The 18,622-nt window shown below is 41.5% G+C and overlaps 1 protein-coding gene across 1 annotated transcript; it reads right to left on the reverse strand.

Annotated features, from left to right (window-relative positions):
* Positions 1-1,608: 1,608 nt before the first annotated feature.
* rbl1 (retinoblastoma-like 1 (p107)) lies at positions 1,609-16,098 on the reverse strand. The gene is made up of 22 exons (XM_070902402.1): positions 15,937-16,098; positions 14,129-14,262; positions 13,580-13,783; positions 13,219-13,283; positions 12,542-12,670; positions 11,434-11,597; positions 10,995-11,059; positions 10,656-10,830; positions 9,950-10,116; positions 9,234-9,346; positions 8,880-8,983; positions 8,591-8,728; positions 8,126-8,290; positions 7,375-7,537; positions 7,059-7,286; positions 6,472-6,659; positions 6,042-6,218; positions 5,079-5,150; positions 4,579-4,666; positions 3,583-3,731; positions 3,299-3,463; positions 1,609-1,885 (listed from the first exon to the last, which is right to left on the reverse strand). The coding sequence occupies exons 1-22, from the start codon at positions 16,096-16,098 to the stop codon at positions 1,691-1,693; spliced, it is 3,210 nt and encodes a 1,069-aa protein (XP_070758503.1). The 3' UTR covers positions 1,609-1,690.
* Between the last annotated feature and the right edge of the window lie 2,524 nt (positions 16,099-18,622).

Genomic DNA, 18,622 nt, shown 5'->3' on the forward strand with positions numbered 1-18,622 from the left:
GCAGTTAGTTTTTCAGTGTCTTCTTTTGCTAGTGTGCTTTTCGTAAAAACCTGGTATGAACCAAACAGTCGACATGAAATCGTTTTAAGTCATAGATTGTTTTCTAAAATGTTAAATTCAATAAAAAAAATGAAGTGTAGATACTACACACTCGCGTACACAAATGCTGCCTCAATCGAGCACTCTTGTTAGCATTAAGCCTATTATTACAGCATTATACAGCATTAAACGGTTCATAACCACAAAACGGACAGACTAAAAAGGAAACAGTGGAACTAATTAGTGAAAGAATAAAATTAGTTTTCCCACTCAGCAATAAAACAGCAAATATTGTGGTGGAAGACGTGTTGAATACTAGAGAATGTACAATAGAGCTTGGTTTGTCTTATCCTGCTAAAGAAAACTATATACACAATATTGTTTCAAATATACTTCGACCTGACGTGAAGAATGACGAGCTGCAGCCTCTGCATGTGAACGAGAATCGAACCTTCGCCTTCCTTCTTTCAGTCCCACCGAGCGATGGTCCGCGTCACCAGTTCTTCCTTCTCACTACTTGAGAAGTGTTTTACTTTAATGTCGTAATTCATTTGCGCGAGCAGACAACAAGGCGCCAGCACTGCGCTCACTCGGGCTAAAAACACCTGCGCTCCACTGTTGTCACGGCAACCCAAAGGTTTTGATTTCACTTCAGTAAAACGCGAAGAAAGCTGCCCGATGAAGGTCGTCTCTCTCAAAGCTTAACAAAATAAAAGAGTGTTTACTTCTTCTTTGTGTGATACGTCATCTGTACCACTGTGAAATACCTGCATTTAACATTGGATTTATACCGTGTTGGCTCCAATACAAGACGATACATTTTTCTGTAAAGTGGGCTTGTATTATGTATTATGACTAGACAGCAGATATTCTCCCTGAATGAATTTACATTCAGCCGCTTTTACAAAAGAAAAGGCTTCGAGGATGAGAGGCTCTCTTCTTCTGTTTTTCCAACAGATGGTGGGAAAGAGGGGGTTATCTTATAATCAGGGTTCTCTTATATTCAGGCCAGTATGATTTAAGTTACCCCATAAAGAGCCAGAAAAACCTGCTTGTGCTGCCATCTAGCAGTTGTAAATGTTAAGCAACCTGTGAATTATAGCACTCCTGACAATGCACAATAGTGCAACACTAACATGGGTGTGGTCAGGTGTGGTCTGCTGTATTTGTGGGATAACATGTCTGTTATCCCACATAGTTGGTCGCGGTCAGAAGAACAAAAGACCACTGAGTTCAGTGCAACAGAGAAGCACGAAACAGTCGAGCTGAAGTTCACCTGAGCTACTCGACAAAGCCATAAAGTTCTCAGCGTCTCAGTGATTGTTGTCTGCTCTATTGAGTGTTTTCAATTCCTGATGTAGCTCAAATATCACATTTTAGATATTATCACTGGTATCAAAGTCAACATGACACTAGAATTGTAAGCTGCTTTGGATAAAACTAAATGGCATGAATAATGCCATTATTTGCTGCACAGGTTCTGTGACCCTCAGGTCATAATATATAAAATATATAAAAGGTCAGAAATAAATGCGCATCAGTGATGAGAAAAGACTCTTTCTGTCTGGTTTCATCATTTCTCCACAAGCAACTGGCAGCTGTTTAAACTGAGCAGCAGTCCTGTAATCACTTTAATGCTTTACGTGTTTCATCAGTGACTCTGCCGCTCCGACACGACGTCCTGCAGGCGCTTCAGCAGCACGTCCGGGCTGCTGCCGTTCTCCGGACACGCCCTCTTGCTGGGGGAGTCGCACGCTGATGACATCATCACGTCGCCCTCCATGGTGAAGGCCCTCTTCCTGCTAACGCAGCCCTGCCGGATCATCCGGTTGATGTCTGATAACTCCTGGATGGAGGGAGCGACAGACGAGAGAGAAGTTTTAGTGATGCTACAGCGTGTTTCTGTGTGTGTTAGGGCTGCAACTAACGATGAAATGTCTTTTTTTTCGTCTACCAAAAGTTCAAAACCCAAAAGGTATAAAGTTTACTGTGATATATGACAAAGAGAAGCAGAAAACCCTCCCTTTTGAGATGCTGGAACCTGATAAATTGCAGCATTTTTCCCACTATTTTGTTTGATACAAGAGATTATTTTTCTGTTAATCTACTGGTGTATATGCACACATTACAATAATATTTACAACAACAACAGTGGAAACTGCGCTGGTGCTTTAGGCACTGTGTTAATTCACCTCATTCACCGCAGTAAGACCACTGCATTGACCTGCAGTAAATCTAAGTCCTTACTCACTGAGCGCCTTTAATAATGAAATGTAACAGCTGGAGAGAAGACCAGGAAACACACCTGTAAACACACTGCATCATAAAAAACAACAAGGCCCCTGGGCTGTTTGTTCCCAACAACACTTTCAGGGGTATGTCTATTGTATATTCTCTAGTATGAATAATTCAGCTGAGTTACGCGACTGTATTCACATTCAGTGTCCCTCATTATCTCATGCTCTCAGAGTTCTGACAACTTATAAACCAAAAACAAGTTTAAAGCGTTGAGTTGTTCTGGCTTAAATATTTGAACACGTTTACAGGATGTCTGCACACTGTAGAAACTCATAAAAAAAGTCTCAAATACTGACAAACAAATAAAAGCTGCTCGCTAACAGAGGCCAGGTAATAAAAGGTAGAATAAACACTGATGAATTCAGAATAATGCACATGTAAAGTCATTCACCAGTTCATTTGCCGCTTCTCTCGATTACTGTTAAGCTACAGTCCATGAAATGCAACGCTTCCTGTGGATTTTTCACATTAAAAGAGCACAGATAACTGGAAGTCTACTTCTGATAAAGAAGAGAAACTCAGAGCAGCAGAGGGGTGAGTGTGACTGTTGTTGCCCTCATGGCATTCATTACTTTAATTTAAGTTTGCATTGACTGGGGAACAGAAGAAATTAGGAATAAAAGCTTTTATTCCAAATAAAAGGCTGGCTCTCTCTGCGGTTGAGGTAAATTCATTTACAGTAATTTTAATTTCTCACCAGCTCAGAATACCTTGAAGCCACAGCTCAATTTAAACAACCCAAATGTCATATTTAACTCCTCAGGACCATTACATTTTCGGCCTGTAGACAACATGACTTCAGGCTTTTTCAGAACCTGCAGAAACTCTGTATTAATGTCAGGAGGACAGAGTCAGCCGAGATTTACAAATGTCAACTGATCAAATGTCAAGAACACAGTTTTTCCAAATAAATACACAGCAGCTTGCAATAAAACACGTGTGTGTGTGTGTGTGTTCTTGCCTTGGACGGGCTGCTGTTGATCCTGTAGGTGTAGGAGTTTGGTGTGAGGCAGCTTGCAGAGTTCTTGTGAGGGGAGACGTACAGCGAGTGTCTCTGAGAAACTCGACGAGGAGAGAGCGGCTGAGCTCGAACCGACGGGAACGGAGAGAGAGGAGGAGCGTCCGCCTGGAGGACACACACACACACACACACACACACACACACACACACACAGTGAGATGATGTCACCACCCGTTATGTGCGCTGTGCTAATTGCTCTGGGTCATACTGTGAGAGCGTCGTACCCGGTTATCGTGGGTGGCGTATCGGAGCGCGAAGCTTTTCATCTTCAGCACGAAGACACTGTTGTAGAACTGGATGAGGTCACCACGTTCCTCCTCCCCTGATTGGTCGGAGTTTGCTTCTCCTGACACCTGATTGGTTTTCTCTGCAGCTGATGAAACACACGCATCAATTGTTTTAAGTATAAATAGTGTCAAATAAAAAGGCCAAACATTTGTAGGCTCCAGCTTCTCTGATGTCAGGATTTGTAATTTGTAAACTTGGTGGTTCCAGGTTCTCAGACTTTGCTGCTTTTCTTGGTCTTACATTAAAGTTAAGAGAATATTTTCAGGCTTCTTTGGACGAAACATCTGCTGACACCTCTCATCTTATATTCAGGATATTGTGATAGGCATTTTCCATCTTCTGTAGTTTTATAGACCAAATTATGATAATATGATATGATAATGGAAATAACTGTTAGTTGCCTCCCTGGTGTGTTCAGTGGATCTAAATTTCAACATTTTCAATTGGAAATAGTTGTCATGTGTGGCCCAAGACTTGGATCCTTGAAGTCAGTGGTTCCCAAACTGTGGGTCTGGACCCCTTCAAGGCGTTAAAGATAAATCTGAGCGGTCGCTTGATGATTAATGAGACAGGAAACTACTACAAAACTCCTCCGAAACTACTCAAATTTAGATTTTTTTCCTGTATCTAATTTTCGTTTTTCCTTCTCAGAAATGTTTTTGAATACTCACAAAGTTAAAGGTGCTCAAGTGATCATAAAGACTGCTGAAGATCTGAGCACCAAAATGTTGTTAATAAACTGTGCCAAGTGGTCAGTGAAAGCTTCAGTGAAATTCAGTTTTTCAAATGAAACGGTTCGAAAACTACATGAGTCTGGTTAAACTGCTCACGACTCCTGTACATTCAGTAGAAGGTCGGGGACTGTTGCTTTAACCACAAACGCCGTCTAAATGTAAAGAGTGTTTATGAAGCATTTGTGTCTGTGATCTTACATTCGCCTCCCGAAACAGGATCCACCTCCATGTTCTCATCAGCCACCTGCTCTTTCGGAGTGCGACGCAGTAAGACGCTGCGGTACACCTACACACACACACACACACACACACACAGTCAGCTTCCACAAGTAAAATCAATTTACAATTAAGAGTTTTACTATCTTTAAAAGTATATCAGTGTAGTCTAAACACGAACTTTCTACTGTAGCAACACAATCACACATCAGAAATATTAATAGGAACTACATTGAAATTATTTTATGTAACCCATTTTTAACTTATTTTACTGTTCACTGGTTTTATCACAATCACCTTTGTCTCAGCACTTTGTAAATATGATATAAAAGCACTAAATAAATACAGTTTTTACGCTTGTTGGATGATGTTTTTCAGTCGTTAGTGGGTGGTCGTTGTGTCATATTATATCATGGCTGTGTGTGTGTGTGTGTGTGTGTGTGTGTGTGTGTGTGTGTGTGTGTGTGTGTGTTGTGACTCACATGGCTGCTGGCCTGTGGTTGGCTGCGGTAACACTTCATGATGTCATGGAAGGTGTGAGTGTCTCTGGTGATCTACAAGAAGGAAGGAATCACAGGAATTACAACCAGTGTGTTTACATGAACTTAAGTAACCGCGAGTTACAGGACGCTTTCTTCAGTAAGATGATTTCTTATATGTCACGAAAGCGAGAAAGCTAGATTCCACCTGGACTGTGCCACGTATACAGGTCAAAAGACTGCATTTGGGGAACGTAACCGTCAGGAAGCAGCGTCTTTTATCACTGCAGTTAAAATAAGAAATGCTTCTGAAATCTGATTACTGACCTGCTGCATGTATGTACAGTAACTAGGTTACTACAGTGCATGTAAACACGTTGTCTGATTACTTGCGTGGCCTGGTTTCTCTGAGTAAACTGGTCACTTAGGTGCATGTGAACACACTGAATGATGTTTTTGTTTACGCTGCCAACAGACATCCAATCATCATTTTAAGGCGTTATTCACTCCTAAAAACCATCAGCTAATCAACTTAGTTAGCAGCTACTCCTCCAAACCTGTCTCTCACTGTAGATACTACATATATCAAATAATATATTTAATGTATAGATAACATCTCTGTATAACTGTTTGTGTTGAACATTAACATTACAGCCTATATTGTGACACATGTGGAAACGGCAGCTTTGTAAGTGCATGAAAAGATGTGAGAGAGAATTAAAGACACAAGTGTTTTGTATTTTGTGAATGTATTTTTCTCTGGCAGGCCCTTAATTACAGTCAGGGTTTCAGGGCAGCTGCCAGAAACACATTTCCCTCCCAAGGACAACATTTTGATTTAGAAATGAAAAACCTTGCTAAGCTGCCAGAAACATATTTCCCTGTGAGGCAACACTGCATCCAACAACAGTAGCCGATTTTCTTAATTAAATGTGAAGCATTTTATGAATGAAATCGTTTTCTCACTTTGGATATGATGTAAATGCTACACAGCAGCAGCTGGTCGAGGTGTCTGTCCCGCATCAGATCGGTGCAGTGGACCAGAGCGTGTTCAAAGCACGTCCAGATCTTCCCTCGCAGCTCCGACGAGATGTCCAGCTTCACACACAAATCCCTCAGACGCACACTGGCCAGGTGATACACCTGCCAACAGACACGGAGGAGACGTCGTTTTTTTTTTACAACAGTAAATCATAAATGCATTAATTTTATAACGAAATATCCACAAACAAATGAGGATTTATGTCAAGTCAGTCTTATTTATAAAGACCAGAGTCACAATTTCCCTCAAAGGGCTTCACAATCTGCTGAGCAACAACAACCTCTATCCTTAGAAACTCACCGAAATCACATTTAAAACGACGATTTCCTGAAAGTGAACATTGTGTCTCTTTACCTTCCTGAAGAACAGAGCGAGCGATCCGGTGCGTCGCGGCCGGCCGCTTCCCGTCTGGGGGTCAGAGGTCGTGGGTACGGAGGCGACGCGGCTCGGGGAGGCGGTGAGCAGGAACTGAGCGGTGATGGTACCAGAGGAGTCACACGGCTGAACTGGGATCAGTGTAAAAGTGCGCTCATTATTCACACCTGGAGATCACACACAAACACACAAACACACAATTAGCAATAAGCGAAGCCTGCCTGTTTGTTTTATTGTTGTGCAGCATCAGAGCGAGGCACTAACACTGCTGAGGTTGGGGGTTTGATTCCCAAACAGACTCTGTATAAAAGTGGCCGTGGTGCTTATCCAGACATGAGACCGACATTCAACACTTCTGCATTATTGTTGCCCATGTAGAGTAAACCTCTCATTTACCTGCCAGTATACACAGTCTGTAGTAAGTCTAAAATACTTGAGCCGTCTTCTTTCAGATTCAGGTCACTGGTAAGCGTCCATGTAATAAATAATCAAGGAGCTGATGAGCTCTAGTGCAGCATCTCCTTGGTGTTCAGTTATGTAAACGTGTTAATGTGCGGGTCGTCTACCTTGCAGTGGGATACTCAGGACGGTGTTCTGGATGCCCTGAGCTCCGATCCTCAGGGTGCTGCTCGAGCCGAACGTTAACCTTTTGGCCGGCGACGACATAGGGCTCACACTGGGGGCCACTCCTGATGTCGGGGCCGGAGGGTCGTCGCCGAAGAGACGCCGTTTAGCGCTGCCAGCTGCCGGGGAGCTGTACCTGTCGTGGACCGACAGCGGAGAGGGAGGCACATCTGGAAGGGGGGGGGGCGGAGACAGATAATAAAGATGATCACAGCTCATATGTAACCTGCACACACAGATATGCACCTGAACACCCACCTTTGCGTGCGCTGCCCAGGCCGGATCTGAACTCCCTGATGCGGGGGTGGATGATGGGGGAGAGGGCGACCAGAGGCAGGTGGGACTGACCTCCCGTGGTAGAACTAGAAACAGAACCACATCCAGGACCAGAACCCGTGTCGAGACTGGAGGAGAAATTCACCTGGAGAGAGAGAGAGATGGGGGGGGGGGGGTTGATGAGGAGCGAGACAGAGAGCTCTGGCTGACAATACAAGCTAGAGGGTGTTAAATGGATTTTAGCAACATAAAATATCAACGCTGTACTGAAAATACACGTGTTGGGATGTTAAAGGTGAAGTCAGACCTGAGGCCAAATGAAGACATGAGTACTTTTAACAAATTCTGTTTTTGTTCTCTCCTTCCTTTGGATTATCTGGGTTGTGTTCAAAGTCCTATTACAAAGTTTTAATGAGGCAGAAAAATGAGCAGCCAGAAAGAAGTCAAATAAAATAATGATTTTCTTTTGTATGCAGGATGTCTTGTTTCAATACGTTTCTATAATATTTTTATCAATACTTATTTCTAGTGTTTGTATTTTCAACCAGGAGAGGCAGATGGCTGCACTAGAATCAACGTTTTCTTCTATCAACAAAATAAGACTTTTGGACTCAATAAGACATGTTTATTTCCTCTCAATGTCTTCAGGTGCCTTCATCCAGAGAGCATTTGGAGTGTTTCGATAAATATACTGTACATATACAGTATGTATGCATGTGTGTTTGCTGCTGACCTCCTCCACTGTGGGGACCTTGTTCCCAGCAGCCTGCAAGGCGCTCCACAGGGCAGAGTCGGCGCTCCACGCTCTGCTCTCCAGAACCTGCTCCTCGATCAAGTTCAGATGCTTCACCATGTCTCTGGACAGGCCTTCCTCTGAGCGGATAAACACCTCGATCACCTGCACGCACACACACACACAAACAGTTATATTTATAGACAGGTGGGAAATATTACTTTTGTTTTGTCTGAATGTTCTGTGCAGCAACTGATAATGGCAACTGTCAATTGTGAGATAATGTCCTCTTATAAAAACGCACCAAAATCGCATGCAGAGGGAGGCAAACAGACACATTGGTGCTTTAGGCGATAAGGTGTCTCAGCTTGAGCAAACAAGTGAAATCCGACCAGTGAAATGACTTAATATCCAACAGACTCCTCACCGACTGTTTAAAGGTGTGTGTTTTTGAGTGTGTGTGACCTTGAAAAAGTAGAATGGGGTCAGTTTGAAGATGTTGATGATCCAGGGGAAGGTTCTCTGGGAGCTGTAGGAGAACAACACCACCTCCAGACAACACGCCATCAGGGAACAGTGGAAGATATCCTGCTCCAATAACACCTAACAACACACACACAGATTAAGATTTAGCCAACAAATTATCACAAAACACTGAAACACATCGGGAGACATCTAATAAAATGAGAGATTTTCCCCAGTAAGACATTTTTGCCTTTGAGTTTTGGGCAGTTTTAATGTGGCTGCTGCTTACGCTCATGTCTTTTCCATGCAGTCGTTTGGTCTCCTGAACCATGACGTTCTCCAGGATCTTGTAGTAGAGGATTTCAGCCAGCTTCAGACGGTTCTCTGCAAAGTCTGAAACAAAAAGACATAAGAAAGATCGTTTATATATAGTATTTTGTCCCAGGTTCCCAACTGAGGAAATAAGGAGTGATAAATATAATTGAATTCCAATTTCATACTGCTTCAAAAGGCAACAATGACCAACAACATACAATGTCTATATACAAGTCAAGTGTTTGAAACTCAAACCTCACCAAGAACTATTTCTGTTTGGTGTGTGTGTGTGTGTGTGTGTGTGTGTGTGTGTGTGTGTGTGTTGTACCTATATGAGAGCCAGGCATGTCCTCTGCGTCGTTGGTGTAATGCTCTTTGAAGGTTTGTCCCAGCGTCTTTACTCTGGCCAGTATGGACTCAGTGGGATCTCTCGAGCATGACCTTTAACAACAGCACAGGACACACTGTTACTATGGAGAGCGTATGATATTATATACACAATATATACAGCAACAACTAATGACTACCTCAAAGCAATGTATTTGACCAGTTATGTGTTTAAAGTTTAGATTTTAAATAATGTAAAAAGCAACATGTGCAGTTAAAAGCCCAAAATAAAACACAAAGAAAAATGTATCTAATGAAAAGTAAAAAGTTTCATGACATGTTTTAATTACTTCTGTTGTAAATTCTTCCAGACTTCATTTATTTATAGACTTTACAGTTCATGTCTAAGAAGGAAATATGATGATTGATAAATTAATAAATCAATAATTTGGTCTTAGTTATTGGTTATTACGGTCACATCTGAAAACTTTGACCAAAGAAAGCAAATCTTCACAGAAGAAATAATCAAATATTTGGTATTTCCTGTTGATCATCTACTTAATTACTCACAAAACATTTCTTTATGCTACACTAACTGTAGCTGCTACACTATTCCTTTAAGTAAAAATAAGTAATTTTCCTTCTAAAAACACAGAAACTATTGAGCATGATTATCTATGTTTTTCTATCCTAGAATTAAAAACTTATAGGTCTGACTTGAAGGTCTGCAGCAGTTGGTCGCTGGGGGCCGTCCTCAACCCGGCCACCATGCTCTGCAGCCGGCTGACACTCTGCGTCGCCGAGGAGACGGGAGTGACGAGCAGGTCCTTCTCCTTCAGGTAGACCCGACCGGTCAGAGGGGTGGAGGGAGCGAGGGAGCCAGACTGAAGACAGAGAGAGCGAGATTATTTCTACCATCTGTGGAGGTGATCGCTCACTTTATTTTAATTTAATTTTAAGACTTTTCTGATTGTTATGGCCTTAATTGGGACTATTTATCTGGTATGTCATTTTCATTCTCCTGTTTAATCTGTTTATATACTATTATTGTTGTCGTTGTTGTTGTTGTTGTTGTACACAATCCCATTAATACTATTTATGCGTCCTTTTTTGGCTTGTGTTTCTTTCCTATCTTGTCTTAATGCCTTTATATCTTATGTAAAGCATTTTGATTTTCCTTGTTGCTAAACAATTAAACTCGTCTTGGCTTAACATTGTGAAAAGGCTTGGAGCAGAGAGCCACAGACAGGAAGTTAGAAAGTATTGAGAGATGGACTAACATGTTGTAGGTTTTGGTCCTTTCATGGGATTTGTTGACAATAAAAAAAACAGGCTTTATCGCCAGTGTTATGCTTTAAGTATTAGCATGTTGGTATATACCTTCTGTAAGTGTCGTTACTGGTGGATCTGTGTGTGTTTGTACCTTCTCTACATGTTGTGGCAGCTGCTTCTGACCGTTCGTCTGGTTTGCAGACGGCTCCTGAATAATCTTCCTCGGAGTCCCGATTTCCTCGTCGGCATCGGCTTCCAGAAACACTCGCTCATCAAAATCTCCCACTGTCAACACGTACTCCTCATACTCCCTGTTTATGGCTTTCCTGTACGAAACACACACACCGTTAAACACTACAACATCTCTGAAAAGTACTCATGTATACTACGTTCAACACTTTAATTCTGCAACACAGATTTGGAGACAGAGGCAAGGACAGTAACTTTTCCCTGAATGTGACCCTTGACCTCTGATCCCTGATTGGCTTACTTGTTATCAATAAAGTTCTGAGGATCCAACAGTTCTGTCAAATGCTCCTCGTCGCCTTTCAGGATCTGTTTGGAAAAAAGACAAACATGACTTTAAATGAACAGATAGATGAGAAGAGTAGGATATTTGCTTGGAAATAAAAAAAGAGTCCATAAGTACAAGCTATAAATCTGTAGATTTGTCTGTTTATATTTCAAAGTTTTTGAACATCAAATTTTAAGTAATGCTGTTTTTGGCTCCACCATCAAGTGATCATTAAGAAAAGAAAGAGCGAGGGACGAGTGAGGGGGGAGGAATAAAGTGAGGATGGAAGGAAGAAAAGAAGACACTAAAAATACAGGAAACAAACCTGAATGAGTGTGTGTGTGTGTGTGTGTGTGTGTGTGTGTGTGTGTGTGTGTGTGTGTGTGTGTGTGTGTGTGTGTGCATGTACCTGTACCTGTTTCTGGAACAGTTTCTGTATGTAGGGCTTGAAGTAGTGCTGTTTGATGCCTTTCGCCTCCACCACCAACCCATCGTGCAGCTCGCATAACCTCTCCAACACACACGGAGGAGGCTCGTCCGGTGAAACATGGCCGTCAGCGCGGTACAGAGCAGGGAGACCTACACACACACACACAGACACACACAGACAGACACACACACACACACACACACACACACACACACACACACACACACACACACACACACACAGACACAGACACAGACACACACACAGACACACACAGAAATAAGCGTACATTGCCAGTACACAAACGGACCAGTGTATGTATACACATCCTTAAAGAGACTTCACTCTCTCTCTCCTTCTAGGTGTGATGTGATCTACAGGCCTTTGCATTTACACCTGGTATTAGTAAATTATCTCTAATCTGCCGGCAGCAACCATGATCTCAATATGCAAATTCATGAGGCGGGGGTAGCAGACAAACATAGCGTGTCCCAAGTTCAAGGAAAGCAATGCCACGGACGGGTGTCAATCATTTTTAAATCACGTCCTGTGAGGAAAGACTTGCCAGCGAATGCTACTACTTACAGGAAGAGGCACAATTAGGTGGCCTTACACGATGCTGGGCAGATTTTATTCTTAAGAATGTCATAATTTACGCCAAACTGAGATCTGATCACAATGCGTTTACACCTGCGTTAACATATGTTTTCACTTATCGCAGATAGCATGTTAGTGCCAGGTGTAACTGGGCTCTTCATGCGAGGTGAACTTTAGAATCAGTGCAGCTTTTACAATCAAGTGCACACAAACAACACAGATTCTGAGAGAGAGGGAAAATGTTTCAACTTGAATGAAAAAAATTGCGCTCGTGACTCCACTTAATGAAAGAAACGGAGACAAGAAGAAAACATAGAAATGTCTGGAGTGAAACTGACAGGAACACTCATTGGATGCATATGTTACAAGCTACAGCTGACATCTATTTGAAGAAAATAAACACGGTCTGCAAAAACACTCCAGTAACATTCACGTAAATAATGAGCTGTGGGTTCATTCTACACACACACACAGACACACACAGACACACACACACCTCTGAACGTTGGGTTGATGAGGTCCTTCCTGTTGGCACAGAGCAGAGCGTTGCCAAACACCAAGTCCAGACAGCAAAGCAGCAGGTGGTACGAGTTCACCAGGTCATCGCCGATCATGCGGAAGTTACCTTCACAAACACACACACACACAGTTGATATACACAGTCACAAGGTATATCACCAAGAGATAAACTGCATCCTAACTAGAGCTACAATGTTTAGTCGATTATCTTATTAGTTTAATGACAGAAATTGATTAACTGTTGTAGTAATTTTTCAAGAAAGAAATACATTCTCAAATGTGAGGATTTGCTGCTTTTCTTTGCAACGTATGAGAGTAAACTGATTATATTTGAGCTTTTGAGTGTAGAAGGAATAAAACAAGTTGTCTAAATACATCTCCTTTGGCCGTGGGAGTTTATTTTGTAATTATCTGACAATTTATAGACAATTAATCAATAAAATAGTTGACAGATGAATCAATAATGAAAACAATCGTTAACTGAAGCTCTAACCAACAACTTAAACATTATCTGGAGGTGTAAAGTGGTCCATTAAGTCCATAACGCAAACTAAAAACTACAGCAGAAACTTCCTGTTGAACATCTTCACTGATGCCAGCAAAAACATTACAGAGCTTGTAGCTGCTCAGTGGTCTGGTTTTGTTTCTTGGTACCTTTAGTGTAGACAAACAGAGTCCAGCAGAACTTGAACACATCGCTGATGTGACACGGCAGTCGCCTGCAGAGCCAAAGAGAGGACACACACTCGGTTAGACTGGGCTGGGTGACTGTGAGTGTGTGTGAGTGTTCGCTTGTCTCTCCATAAGAGGCAATCACAGAAACAATAACTTAATGTGACAGAGAGAATAAAATCTTTGCACTTGTGTGTCCTGCTTCAGGGCTGGCAGCGGGTGTGTGTGTGTGTGTGGTCACAGAAATCAAACAGAGACAAGTACTGCATCTGACGAGAGTAAAAGAAAAAACAGGAAGTAAAAAAATCTAATGTAAGTATAAATGTGTGTGTGCGTGTCGTGCCTGTGTTTCCTGCTGCGTGGTTGCCGTGGTGGCTCGCCTCCCTGCGGGTTCTGAAACATGTCCATGAAGATGGGCTCAAACTTGCGGAAAATCACAGTGGAAACCTCAAAGTTGCGCTCCAGCCGCTCCATGCGCAGCCGGAAGTCCTGCGAGAGGTTGGACATGTCGGCCCACTTCCTCATCTTAGAGAAGAACTGAATCAGACTGGGAGGACGGGGAGAGAAGTGTTAGGAGCAACACACAAAAGCCAAGACCCACCACAAAAAGATGTAAACAAGGTTAATACAAATGTAATACATTAAAGCCTTTAAAACCCCTAATGCAACCTTGAAAGGTCTTTGTGGTCAAAATAAAGAAACAAAGCCGGATGTTTGATGCCCAATAATGTGTCAGGAAGCAGACTGGAAGCATTCAATCTTTTATAATGCAGATCTACAGAGTCGGTAGAGCCATTTGTTGTTCACTCAGACACAAAATCAGATGGGTTGAAAGATTGTACCATGTAGCCGAAGTCTATCTAAATACAATATGTTCCTTAATGTTACCAACCTGAGTTTGGAGGTGCGAAGGATCCTGGTGAGGGAGACACAGTTTCCTTCCATCAACCCTTTACCCACTGTGGGAGTGGATCCCTTCCTACAGGCTGCATACAGCGAACAGGCCAACCAGTGGACCACCTCTCCCTGCACAAACACAGCAACACATTTAAACAAGCCTTATGCGTTTACCTTCATTCTGCATAAACACAAAGCCTGCCAGCTACTGATCCATTGCAAGCACACAACACACAAACGAATGCATTTCAACAGGGGCAGGAAAAGCTGCAGAAAACAACAGCAAAACGTTATGAATACGTTTAGAAGGGACAACACAATTACAAGTGTAGTTAAAAATCACTGCAAAAAAGGCTTCAACAAGTTTTGTTTCCACATTCTAAAATCATTTCTTAAATTTCTTAAATTTTTAAAATTTTATTTAACTGCAGAAAACACAGCTGGTCGTTTTTAATGAGGCTGTTGAAGGCCACAGAATTACAAGGATCCAGTGAGTCATAATTCTGCAGCATTTGACTGAGCAAAAAAGATCATAATAATAAGACCTATCAGACTCTCACACATCATTCATCTGCCACCTTGTCAGCATATCATCAGTGCTTGTCTGACATCAGTTCTGAAAGGAAATACTGATTCAGATTCAGCAGACTGAAATTAGCCTTTTTGTTAGCTGAAACGATCAGTCAATTAATTAATTAGCCAATCGACAGAAAATTAATTGGCAACTATTTTTGATAATAGATTCATTGTTTGAAAAACACAAAACCATTGCTGGTACTGACTTCTTTTTTTGCTGTCTTATATAACTGTGAATTGAATATGTTTGGTTGACGCAATGGGCAAATTTTGATGGGAATATTTCACTATTTTCTGACATTTTATAGATAAAACAATTAATAGCTATCATTTATTACTTGAAGTAGTATCTATAATCAAAGTAATCAGCAGTTGCAGCACTATGTTGAACAGCAAGACAATAAAAGTGTTATTGTCTTCTTTTAAACCACTTAATTACCATACAACAGGCATACCTGACTAGTTTCTGATCTGACCTGGTTTGCAGACAAACCCCTAATCTTATTGGCATCGGCTTGTTTGAAACAGAAAAAAATCTGATTTCAAAAATGTTATTTACAATTCAATCTGGTAAATGTAGTAGAATGACAAAGGACCAAAGCAGCTGTTAGCAGGGTGGATAAATCAGGTGGTATATGATGATAATGATGATGTAATCACTCTCATAGGTGGGGGGAGTGCAGGCAGACAGACAGACAGACAGACAGACAGACTGTCATGTCACAACATGTCAGTTAACCAAGAAAGTGGTCCGCATCTGATCTGCACTATGTCTAACCCCGATGGGAGATGTGAATTTAAACATCAAAGTTAATATCACTTATATACACTCAGTGGCCACTTTATTAGGTACACCCGTACAATCTAATGCTATGCAACAGCTCTGCCATAACATCTATCTTTACAAAACTCACAATGTTCAGTTTTTGTTGACTTTGTCCGAAATGTGTAAATTCAACTATATGTTCATCCCTGGGGTCATAGTTAAAGGTGGTGTTGTACTGGACTGCATTATATTCAGAGGTGTTTTTGTCAGATAATCAGATAATGAAAACAGTCGTCCGTTGAAGCCCTTTAACCCAGTGTTCGCGACCCACGCTGCACTCAGTTTGGTTCTGTGGGGACTTTAAAGCACGTTGGAAGTTATGGATATTTCAGTACATCTGCAGCCGTGAGTTTAACAGCAGGCTGAATCATCGAACAGCCGCTGAGGACGTCAGTATTTACCTCCAGTGTGTATGTATTCCATATGGCAGTGAAGTTCTCCATGGCTTCAGTGGCAGTCTGCTCGTCCATGTTCAGCTCCTGACACAACGTCTCCAAACTCCTCCGGACTGAGCTCTCCTCCATCCTCCCCGACTCAGAATCCGACGACTCTTCGCCCCGCATTGCTGCAAACTTACGGTTACAGTTTCAGCCAAGTTTAAAACCCCCCTAAAAAAACAAAAAACAAAAAAAAACAAACCGAAACACCAAAACACGAAAGCCCCGTCCGCATCGAAACAACACCAGATTCCCCACGACCGACGGACTTCCGCTAACCATCCCCACAATGCAGCGCGTTGGCGCGAAAACTGCCGGGCAGCGACCAATCAGAGGCGAGGGGAGCGTCCGCCCCGAGCGCTTTTCGCCCAACACCCTTTCTTCTTCTCTCGTGCTCCTTCCGACCGGCCAACCGTTACTAAGCAACCGCTCTCTCGTCGCGTTAATATCGAAGACTTTGACTACTGAACATCTTCTCTTCGTGACTGTTAATGATTTTTGGTGAAAAAAGAAGAAGAAAGCGTTTAAGACCACGAAGGCTCAAGGAATGGCAGCGCCTTCAGTCAGTCCTCCATTTTGATCCCCAGAGGATGAATCCCACTGACTCTGTGATCCCCTGACATCAGCGCCTCCATGACACTATAGGTTAGATGGCCGTGATATTTGGTGCTGTCGTTTGAGTCTCACTCAGGATGATTTGTGGTCACCTAACCTTTTCCTCTAGCGCCACCATCAGGCCAAAACTAATGATATTCACATCTAACTGTAGTTCGTGTTTGGCAAATGTTATCGTGCTAACACACTAAACTAAGATGTGTTAGCATGTAGCTCAGTGCCCACCGATCCGCTAGCATATACTTCTGTTTTCATGCATGGTTGTTTTCAATAAAGAAAATTAATGAAAGTTTATTAATGTCTTATGTCTCATTTTCTTTTCTCTTAAAGAGACAAATCTGTATTTTGACCAAACACATTGCAGGTAGAATGTAGTCATGCATCATTTGCATTTTGTGTTTCACAGCCGATCATATTGGAAAATGTAGCCTTAAAATCTGTGTTTACAAACAATACTAATGTAAAGAAATCTTTTAACAGCAAACTCTAATCGCTGGTTTTAGCTGTTGGCTATAATATTGGGAGTGATCGCTGTATGTAAAGTATTGATGTGGTTGTCCAAACCTCTCAGACGGAGCAGCAAATTTACTGGAGTTATTCTCACTTTACCCTGAACATTAGCCTCCTGTAGCTGTTGTGGTAAAAGGAAGATTGTTTTTAAAGTATTGTAAAAAGTAGCTTTGGCATTTCCTCACTGTTCATGTGTGTTGACGTGCACATGGATGAAATAACCACCAGAGTGCAGTGCTCTTCCACGACTGTGAGCACTATTTCAGACATACTTCTGAGAATCTTACTCGTTTCTTAATTGCTCATAAGTAGAGGATTTCATTTTATTACCTTAATAGTTTGTATTTGAATAGTATATTTCACCATTTTCATGATTCAAGCTGCCGGTCAAAAAAGAACGGCTCCTTTCTAGACCGTTCTCTAAAAAAAGTTGACAGAATCAGGAAAGAAAAACATTCCAGAGTTGTTAATGTTCACTTTATTTGAGAAAGCAACAGCAGAAAAGTCATAAAGAAACTTAAACCCAACGACCACATCTGTAGATGAAGTAGTTTATCTGAAAGACCTTCAGAGTAAAAAAACTGAGCTGGCAAAGTTAAAGAAACAAAACTCCATGTTGGATACAAAATACACGGCTAAGCACACCTCAGAATATCCTCAAAATGATCTTTAAGACTACAGCATTTTAATGTTCTTATAATCTCTCACAGATTTATTGAGCCTAGAAAATAATACAGAGGTCTACTACAGTGTTTGTTAGGAGCCAAAGAGGGTTGCAGACCCCCCCCATGCTGCTGGATGAACTAAAGTCTGAGTCAAAAGGGACCCGACAAACTATAGTAAAAACATTAAAATCTTTATATAGAATAATTATAAGAGAAACAACGATTCCCAGTACTATGTCCACTTAATCTTCCATGTTTAGATGTATAATTGATTTTATTTTTCCATTATTCTACAGTAAGTTAAGGCTAACAGCTAAATGTCCCACCTGCACCCTCACACATTTAGAGATACCTGTTAGAAAATGAAACTCTGAGTGTGTGTGTGTGTGTGTGTGTGTGTGTGTGTGTGTGTGTGTGTGTGTGAAGCATCCACATGTTTATAGTGGATGATTGTGTTTAGTGGTACATGCATGCAGTGGTGGAGGAAGTACTCAGATCATTTACTTAAGTAAAAGTATTAATACCACACTGTAAAAATACTCTGTTACAGGTAAAAGTCCTGCATTGTAAATGTTAAGTAAAAGTATGTAAGTATAATCAGGAAAATGTACTTAAAGTATTAAAAGCAGTAAAATGTCCCCCGTGACTGTTATTACTCATCGTTAATGTAAAAGCAGGATTTTACTGTTGTAGTTGGTTGAGGTTTTAACTATTTTATATCTGCAGCAAATGATTATGTTCATTCTGGATTAATCTGCTGATCATTTTCTCCATTCATTGATTGATTGATTGGTTTGTGAACACTCATTTTTAGATGGAATTGACTAAACAATTATCAAAATAGTCACTCGTTCATTTTC

The sequence above is a fragment of the Enoplosus armatus genome, chromosome 3 (genome assembly GCF_043641665.1).
Source record: "Enoplosus armatus isolate fEnoArm2 chromosome 3, fEnoArm2.hap1, whole genome shotgun sequence".
Taxonomy (NCBI): Eukaryota; Metazoa; Chordata; class Actinopteri; order Centrarchiformes; family Enoplosidae; genus Enoplosus; species Enoplosus armatus.